The sequence below is a fragment of the Gavialis gangeticus genome, unplaced genomic scaffold (genome assembly GCF_001723915.1).
Source record: "Gavialis gangeticus isolate Ggan-Ray unplaced genomic scaffold, GavGan_comp1, whole genome shotgun sequence".
Taxonomy (NCBI): domain Eukaryota; kingdom Metazoa; phylum Chordata; order Crocodylia; family Gavialidae; genus Gavialis; species Gavialis gangeticus.
Window position 1 is genome coordinate 23336490 of NW_017729034.1, and position 9743 is coordinate 23346232.

The 9743-nt window shown below is 46.2% G+C and overlaps 1 protein-coding gene across 1 annotated transcript in view; it reads left to right on the forward strand.

Moving 5' to 3' along the window:
- The window catches only part of LOC109304582, a 132611-nt gene extending 124328 nt beyond the window's left edge, over positions 1-8283 (forward strand). The window contains exon 5 of the mRNA XM_019527265.1: positions 5258-8283. Coding sequence (XP_019382810.1) covers positions 5258-5329 — 72 coding nt within the window. The 3' untranslated portion in view covers positions 5330-8283. The remainder of the gene's footprint in view (positions 1-5257) is intronic.
- The last annotated feature ends 1460 nt before the right edge of the window (positions 8284-9743 follow it).

Consider the following 9743-nt stretch of genomic DNA (forward strand, 5'->3'; position numbering starts at 1 on the left):
GGGGGGGGCGGGGGCGCCGGGGGGGGGGGGGGGCTGGAGGAGTGGGTGGAGGTCATGGGGGCTGGGGAGAAGGCAGGGGATGGGGCCTGGCAGGGGTCCCCCATGGTCCCCTCCCTGCTCCTCCAGTCCCACCTCCCCTGGCCTCTACTTACCAGCATGGAGTCCAGGTCCAGGTCCCTGCTGCAGCAAGCGGGGACTGCCCGAATCATCAAAGCTCTCTGAATCTTTTCTGCATCAATTCGGAGAGTTTCGAATCAATTCAGACCATTTAATTGGTTCTCTGATTGGATTTGGATTGGGAGATCCAGCCACCAACTCAAATCAGCACCCAAAGCTTTGCACCGCCCTACCCTACGTGCCTGATCAATGCTCTTATACTCCTCCCTAGTATTTGTCCAAGTTTCCACTTCTTATACGCTTCCTTTTTGTGATTTAATTTACTAAAGAGTTCCCTGTTAAGCCATGCTGGTCTTTTGCCACACTTGCTATTCTTCCTGCACATCAGGATGGTTTGTTCCTGCACTCTCAGTAAGACTTCTTTCAAATACAGCCAGCTGTCTTGTACTCCTTTCTTCCCCAGACTGGCTTCCCAGGGGATCCTGCCCATGAGTTCCCTGAGCGAGCCCAAGTCAGCTTTTCTGAAGTCCAGGGTCTTTACTCTGCTGCTCTCCATCCTTCTTTTCCTCAGGATCCTGAACTCAATCATCTCATGGTCACTGCTGCCCAAGTTGCCATCTACTAGTACATTCCCCACCAATTCAACCCTGTTTGTGAGCAGCAGGTCAAGAAGAGCACAGCCCCTAGCTCCAGCACTTGCACCAGGAAGTTGTCCTTTGTACTCCCCAAAATCTTCCTGGATTGCCTGTGCACTGCTGTATTGCCCTGCCAGCAGATGTCGGGGTGACTGAAGTCTCCCATGAGAACTAGGGCCTGCGATCGAGAAACTTCTGCTAGTTGTTTGAAGAAAGCTTCGTCCACCCCTTCCTCCTGGTCTGGTGGTCTGCAGCAGACCCCCACCACATCACCCTTGTTACTCTCTCCTCTGACCCTAACCCAGAGACTCTCAACAGGCCTGTCTCCAGTTTCATACTGGAGCTCTGAGCAATCATATGGCTCTTTACAGAAAGTGCAACTCCTCTTCCTCTTCTCCCCTGCCTGTCCTTTCTGAACTGTTTGTACCCATCCATGACAGTGCTCCAAGTCATGTGAGCTCCCGCCAAGGCTCTGTTATTTCAGTCATGTCATAATCCCGTGACTGTGCAGGGACTTCCAATTCTTCCTGTTTGTTTCCCAGGCTCCGTGCATTTGTGTTCAGGCACCTAAGGTAACTAGTCAATTGCCAAATTTCTCAGGAAGAATTAGAACATCTCCTCTGCTGCCCCCTCCTGCTTGCTCTTCCTCCAGGGCACCCACTTCCCTACTTGCCCCAAATGGCTTTGGCCTCCATCCCCCAGTGAACCTACTTTAAACCCCTCACTAGGTAAGCAAGCCTGTCTTGTGAAGATGCTCTTCTCTCTCTTCATCAGGTGGATCCCATTTCTTCCTAGCAATCCTTCTTCTTGGACTATCATCTTGTGGTCAAAGAAGCCAAAGCCCTGCTTGTGACACTACCTGAACATCCAGGCAATGAACTTCAGGATGCACCTGCTCCTGCCTGATCCCTTTCCCTTGACCAGAAGGATTGAAGAGCCACCTGAGCCCCAACCCCTTCACCCAGAGCCCTGTAGTTATTTTTGATCTGCTCAGGGTCTTCCCCGGCAGTGTCATTGGTGCCCACATGGATGAGCAGCATGGGGCTGGATGAATCTTGGTAATCCCTCCATGACATCTTGGATCTGGGCTTCTGGCAAGCAACAGACTTCCTGAGACAACATGTCAGGTCAGCAGATGGATCCCTATATCCCCTGCAAAACAGAGTCTCCAACCACTACCACCCATTGCTTCTTCTTGGTGGTGGTGGTAGTCTCGATCCTTCCCACCTTGGGGATCCTTGCCCTGTCCTCGTGCACCAATGGAACATGCTCCTCTCCCTCTGTTGCTAAGGCTCCATATCCATTCTCCAGATGAAATGCTGCTGATGGAGATGAAGATTTCTGCTTGCTGCCAGAGACCACAAGCTTCCAGCTTCCACCTTCCTGGGAGTCTGTGTCCTCTCACTTCTCTAGTGCTGCCTCTGGCAGTTCTTCCTTCACAGTCCTGGAGGTCTCCATTAGCATTGAATCAATTAACTCCTCATAACAGAGGATGCTTTGGAGCCTCACCACCTCCTCCTGTAGCTCTCTTGCCTGTTCTCTGAGACACACCACCAGGGGGCAGCACTCACATCACAGGCAGTGCCCCACCTGGCTGTCACTGGAAGGAACCTGCAAGCTGCCATCTCCACAGCACCAAACCTGGACCTGGGTGGAAGTCTTGATGGTGAGTGGTCCTTCATGGACAGGAACCTCACAGGTGTAAGCAGAGGCAGTGGGTCCAGCATTGCAACATCCTCCAGCCATTTCCCTGTGTCTCTTAATCTGCCTCTTCTTTCTTACTGCCCTTCTTCCAAGCACACTTTCCCTAGCAAGCTCACCTGAAAGCTGGCCTGTATACTGTTCCTTGGCCCCAAAGAGTTCCTTTTTCCCGCCTTCCTCACACCAAGTTGAAAGTGGAAGGAGGAGGTAAACTGGTCTGCAAACTGGCAAGTGAACTGCCTGCAAGCTGCTTCAGAGCGATCAAGCTCCAAGGTGAGCTGCTTCTTCCTTTACAAAACCTAGAAAGAGAGGTGACATGGCAATAACTGTAGCAAGGCAGTTAGACACCAATGCCATGTGAGATCAAGAGTTTCCCAATACATTTCTCTAGGCGCATCTACACGGGATGCTTACTGTGCAGTACCCTAATAACATTGTACAATAGCATGCCAGTCAAAAACTGTGCTAATACATTACTGCACAGTGTTGTTAGGCTACTGTGCAGTAAGCATCAAAAAACCCCTGTTCACCGGTGCTACTGTGCAGTAGTGCAAGTTACTATGCAGTCAATAAGCTTAATGTGCAGTAACTAGAGAGCATTAATGAAAGTGTAGATGCACCCTCTTTCTAGGAAACACAACTTGTATTATGCTTCATACTTTCTCTAACCATATCAGTACTCATGTGGCCTTTATTACCATGGAGCCCTAGAATCATTAAACGATTTTATAGACTTTTGGTTCCCCTGCATGGTGACACATTTCACAGGATACGGTAATCCACTTGCCTAAAGAATTCTTAGATACAATGAGTCATTCAGCTGAGATCTTCAGAGTCCTAGTCTACTGGTCTCAGCAGAAGCCCACGCATCTTGGTCAGGTACAGACATTACACTTTTATGGGTATAAGTGATTGGAAACCAGTCTAAACCTGTAACAGAACAGAAGTTTGGCGCACACAGGGTGCATCTACATGTCCCTGTATGGCGTGCTACACTGACATAGTGATTACACATGTCTACACGTGATCACCAGCTATATTGTTGTGGTGGTGCACTCCCTGGGTATAGTGCATTGCTTCAGTGACGTAGTGGCAAAATTTACCCATGTGCCATGTGCACAGCACAGTAACCACCCATACTGTGCCATGCTTTAGTACTTTGTTTTAGAAAAGTACTAAAGGAAGTACTAAAGCACAGCGCTGTAGCACTGTTGTCTTACAGCAATGTGTAGATGTGCCCTGCCCACAGATTGCTTTAAAAATGGCAGAACCCAGTCTAAGATTTGGTCTCCCTCTCACCCCATCAAAGGGTGAATGTGTGTTCTGTTTGCTATCGATCTAAACTATGCCGCTTATAGAAAACTGCATAACTTAGGTCGATTCTGCCTCGGGCTTTTTTATATGTCTGTACCTAGCCCTTATATTTAATCAGCAGAGGGTCTCTGGTCTACTCGGCTCATATTGCTCTTCTGTTATGATGAATCATTTGTCATTCAATAACAAAGCCCTCCAGCCAGCAACCTGGATTGGGTCTGATTCTCAAAAGCGTTGAACAAACAAAAAGACATAAAGAGGAGCCGGGAGTATTTGGCCTCTCTGAAAGAGTAGTCCCTCTGATCCCAGAAGCTGGACATGATTGCTCCCCTTTCAATGCGAGGAAATGCAAGGTATGACCTTGAGGTGTGTACTCTCTGCTCTCCTCGTGGGTACTTACTCAGACTGATACTTTCCCCAAGGATGTGAAGGCCTAAGTGCTCACTAGGAAAAACTTATCAACTTGTGTACACTGGAGCAGCTCAGTCAGTGGCTCTGCCTTCACTCTCTATTAGCACAGATTCATTTAACATTGCAGACATGCTACCTCCAATGGAAGGTGTGCCCCTTGGCCACTGACTGTCTTTCTGGGAGCCATTCATGGTGAAACTGTTGGTCCTTGAGGCTCTATCTTGTGAGAGGGAAAGCCTGAGAGCAACGCTTGGCCACATACTTAGGATCCCTCTAAACTCTCAATCCTGCCAAAAGGTCAGGGTGGGGTATGGCAGAGTGGGAGTGAGTGGACCAAGCTTGTTTCTCTGGGTTTTGCAATGAAGCAGCATAGACACAGACAATGCCTTCAGGTTCCAGAGGGATACTGTGGGACTCTGTATCAGGAAAGACCAATGTTTATCCATCTCATTTATGTAACAGTCTGATATTTGTTCAGTTTCACCAAACTAGGTTCATAACCAGAACCACGTAAATCCTTGAAAGCTCCAAGATAGACTTAAACTGTGGTGTGTGAACTGGGGCTTGGTGGTGTTCACTTCTGTGGCTATAACTCAGTCTATCAAATCAGGGACCATTTGCAAAGCTTAAGTCCTCCCTCAACAAAGTTACAGGATTTTGACTCGGAACCATTTCTACCGACAACTTCAGCAGCTCTGGAAGAATTAGTCTCTAGAGCACCAGCTATGGCAGGTGATGAGAATTCAGCAAACAGAAGTGCTTTTTTTAACTCCTTCCTAGCATTACCTTCTCTATATACCATCCTGGTTATGTACCTGACTACAGAGAATTATCCAGTCATGTTAAGACTAAAAGTTTACGCTTTCAGTGAAGACCTCAAAATATTTTGAGTAGTATTTTGTCCTTTCTACATGTGAACAAACAGAGCTTCAGAGAACATAGATGACAAACTCAAGGTGACATAGCAAGTTAGTGGCAGAGTTAGATAAAGAAAACAGGCAATCTGCTGCCCAGGCCTCCTGCTCTAACTAGCAAACAAATTTCCTCCTTTTCATTCCTCTTCCTTTTGCTTTGCGCAGCAACAGAAGGTATCTGGAACTGGGACCTGCACATCAGCTGATCAGCCTTCAAGAGTAGGCCATTTCAGATGAGAATCATCCCATGCTGCCTGCAGATGTTAACAGACAGCAGATGGAGGAAAGAATCTTGAATGGCTGGAGAGGAAATCACGTTTTTCCTGACACGTGAAAGGAATTTACATGAAGAGATGCAGTGCTGGCTGCAGGCTGGGCATGCCTGGCCAAAACCGAGACATCCAGGACTGTTGTTTTTATACTGAATTTCCTCTGGTGGCTGACTTGGAATTTACAACTGTGGCAGAAATGGAAATCGAGTCGAGTGGGTAAAGTATGCATTCTATCCAGGAAGCTCTAGACAGATACTGCTAGATGATTAACCATCCAAATGACTTCCAGATAACTGGCAACATCCCCAGCTGGAGTTGGATTAAAATATAAATATGTATTATAGTGCCTGGGTCATGGGAATCTTGCCTCCTTGTGCTTTTGTTTATGATTTTTTGGCTTGGGGCATTACAGTCTAGATGTATTAATACTAGCAGGGTAATAGCCAAACTTGGCACTTGTGCACTGGTAGTATTGTATCTCCAAAGATCTAAGACTGCATGGCAAAAAGTGCCATTATTACCATTTAACAGATGGAGAGGCTGAGATGGAGGGAAGTGTAAGTGATGATCATACCCCAAGTCAGTGGTAGATCTAGGAACAGGAGCCAGGTCTTCTCCCTGATCTGGGCTCTGGCAAATAATATTGCCTTTCTGCACAAACCAGTTAGATTACAGGACAGCCAGCAATTGCCTGCCAAAACTGATTTTTTTCCTAGAAACAATCAGGTAGAGATGGCTCTTTTAGGCCTTAGTCAAGCTAAGCTCCTCAAAGGTACAGCCGTGTTCTTGGTGTTAAGCTTATCAGCTTTTCAGAGTTGCAGTAGAGGAAAATTTGGCTGTTACCTAGGTGCAACTCCCACTGTCATCTGTCTTTGGCACCATGTCTGTAGGTGCTGCACCCATGAAAATGAGGGTGGCTTTTACCTGAATAAGAACTGAAATATTTGACCATTTGGGTCAGGTCTTCAGCTGGTGCAGAATGATGGTGGCATCTGGTGGCATCCAGGAGCATAGAACTGTGCTGGTATATCCTGCTGGTCTCATCCTCTGGGTGAAAACCGTGGCCTCCAGGAGCCAATGGGAATTTTGCCTTTGTTTTGCCAGTGACGCTGGGGACAGGATTTAACCTTTTCCTTTAGTTTGTGGCTTAGCTTTGCTCTGTGTATTCACAAGAGGATGCCTCCATCTTGGCATTGTGCCTTCAAGAAATTGTAGCCATAAGCTTTCCATTCCAGGCATGCTGGGTGGGATTGATTTTGGCCAATTGCTGCATCTTCTAAAGCCAGCCTTTTGGTGGCTTAGGCTGGATGCTTTTTGATGGGACTTGATCTGAGGCAGAGCATTTCCTCTCATTGCTGGGTTGGCTGGATAGTTTATATAATGCAAAAAAGTGGGTCATATTTCTTGCCCTTTCAAACCAGAATTTTTTTCATCTCGACATCATTTCCCATCTCCTCCCTCCGTATCTGGTAAATAATCTTGGATTCAGGCCAGAAGAGTGAAGATAAAAACATGTAAGATGTAGCTTAAATTGTCCTTTCATGTTGTGAACTCAGCTTAGCTAAGCCTCTTGGTATACACACTCTAGCACAGACATGAGAAAACATTGCTGGGACAAAACAGGATTACTTTCTCTGACAGCCCACTCTCTTGGATGCCGCCAACTTCAAGGAAGCAGCAAATGAGACCTGGGGCACAATTACCACTGGGTTTGCACAGCAAAATCCCAACTGACAAGGTCAGACAAAATTACCCTGTTTTGTCTGTTTTGACCATGTTAAAGGGTTTGCAGCATATACTGTACAGAAACAATACACTCCAGAAGGTGTCTAGTGTGATGTACTATATATACAATGAACAGCCCAGAGAAACTTTTAAGTGCACCCTACATGTATGTGTCTCACTTTCCTGAGATTTCCCTTGCTGTAGTGTGTAGGCCCTTATTGTGCGATTGTTTTGCAGAGGGGGCAAGCTGGGGTGGGGGAGGAAGATGGAGGCCATCTGGTGTTAACATAGACTGTACCCAGAGGATTTCCCATTGTGTAATCAGTTTGTGGAGAATAAAAACAAGAGACACAGAACTGGTTAAAAATGCAAACAGCTTTGGAGAACTCAGCTCCATTCAGTAAACCCAGACTCCAGTGGGGCATCAATTAAAGTCAAGTGCCCAACAGAGGTGGAGATAAAGGGGGATGTTTCTATGCTGAGTTTTTTTCCCCCCTGTACTTGAAAACTGTTGACTGTGGCAAGTTGGTGGCTGGAGAACATCCCAGAGGTGGCATCAGGCTCAGCCTCTGAGTTAGAGGAGCTGCGAGATAGGCCCAGCTGCTCTTCAGCTTCCTTCCCCACGCCCTGCCAGCCAGGCAGCCAGCAGCCATGGTCCAAACTGGCATGTCACCCACTCAGCTGAAGGAAAGGTGAAGGGATCATGAGAAAATGAGACTGAGCCTGGCTGCTGTCAGATCAGCTGCAGTTTCAATATTGCAGTGAAATAATAGCCCCCAGGCTTGCTGCGGTCTGCCTTCAAGATTGCTGTGGTAACAGTCAGCCCTGAAGGACACTGGAATGAAAGATGAGCCGGCTACCTTCTGCTCTTGCCTGCAGGACCTGGGGACCATTTACAAAACAGATAACTAGAATTACAGCTGAGTAAGCTGTGTGCTGCTTTAACCCTACGGGGTACAAACAGGATCCAGTCCTGCTGGGCGGAAAAATGCCAGTTGGCTTGGGTCTTTCTCTGATAAGGTGACTTGTGGCCCTAGCAGCTGCTTCACTCAGTGCCTAACCCTGCACCATGATGGTTAAATGACCTTTTGTATGCCTAACTCATGTCATGTGATTGGCAACAGGCAATACAAACCGTCTTTTCCCAGCGTGTATCCTCTTTTATTATGTGGTATCAGAATTAAATTTAATCCAGAAGGCATAGTCACATTGCTTTTGACTATTTCTGGGAGTGAATTATACTGCAGAGAAGGCAGGTGAAATCTTCTAGGCTACATGTAACAGAGCCAGGAGTACTGGAAACCAGCAGGATGTCCCATAACATACTCCGACATGTCCAGATTCCATTGGTCCAGAAAAAACTACCTGTTAGAAAAGGCACATTCTCACTGCAAGAAGCTGGCTGCCACATGAGACCACTAACCATCACCATACAGTCAGAGGTAGCAAAGCCAAGAGCTGTGACAGTTTGGGCAGTTTAAGGGATACAGACTTGCCAAGCCCACACATTCAAAAATCCTGAGCAAGACCCAAAATGTCATTAAATTGGTGTACAAATCAAGGGGTTGTATACAATAATGTACGTTGGGGTCTATTTAGTCACCTTACTTTCTTTTTAGGTTAGAGTACACTTGAGTCATGTTTTCAAGTTTTTCTCCACAACTGTATGGGTCAGAAATGTACTTTTTTATGAAAGCTGAGATTCTTCCTCTAAGAAATACTCCAGATGTTGAGAGATATGACAAACTTGCAAATGTTGGCAATGATGTAGATAAATTATTTAGGGATTAATTTATTTGTTAAATATAACTGATAATACAGTCCAAGCGAGGTTCCTTTTAAAAAGAGACTTGACTTAGAAATCTGGATATTTTCAAACCAAGTGACAACTCTATTTTCTACTCTAAGAGTTGGCAAGTGGTGAAAGGATGGGTATGCATCCAGTTAACAATAGAGGCATAAAGACAGAATGTACTGGTAAATTCAGGGCAGAGCCCAGACTTGCTTGTAATAAATGTACAGGCAATTGCCATACAACATAAATGTGTCCAACATCAGAAGTGCAGTGTCTTGCAGGCAACTGTTTTGCAAGTGTGTGTTGCTCTCAGCACAAAATAACAAAGTATTATAAAAACAGAATAGTTGTATGAATCTACTGTTGGAGAACAAGGTTAGGATGATAAAGATGGTGTGGAAACAGAGTTCTTGATTAGTTCTCTCAATCTTTAAAGGAAGGCTCTGCAACAGGTTGGTCTGTGATACATGAGGCAAAGGCACAAATAAATGCAGACTGCCTTCCTATCATTCAAGTAGGCAGGGCTAGGTTAACTCTGTATCTTCAAGTTCATGGGAAGGGTCCTGTTGAGGTTAATGGGCTTTGTTTCTTATCACTCCTCTGAACCAGAGTCTGTGGCTCTGTATGTGGTACATGTATTCTGAAGGGTAGTATGAAGCAAGGAATAGGCCTGTTGAAAGCTCTTGAATAAAGGGCAGAGGGGAAACCAGCAGGGGTGATGACACAGTGGGCATCTGCTATCGGTAACCAAATGAGGAAGAAGAGGTGGATGATGCTTTCTTTAAACAGCTAACAGAAGTTTCCAAATCACAGAACTGGGGTCTCATAACATCTGCTACAAAGGAAACTCAGCAGTGCA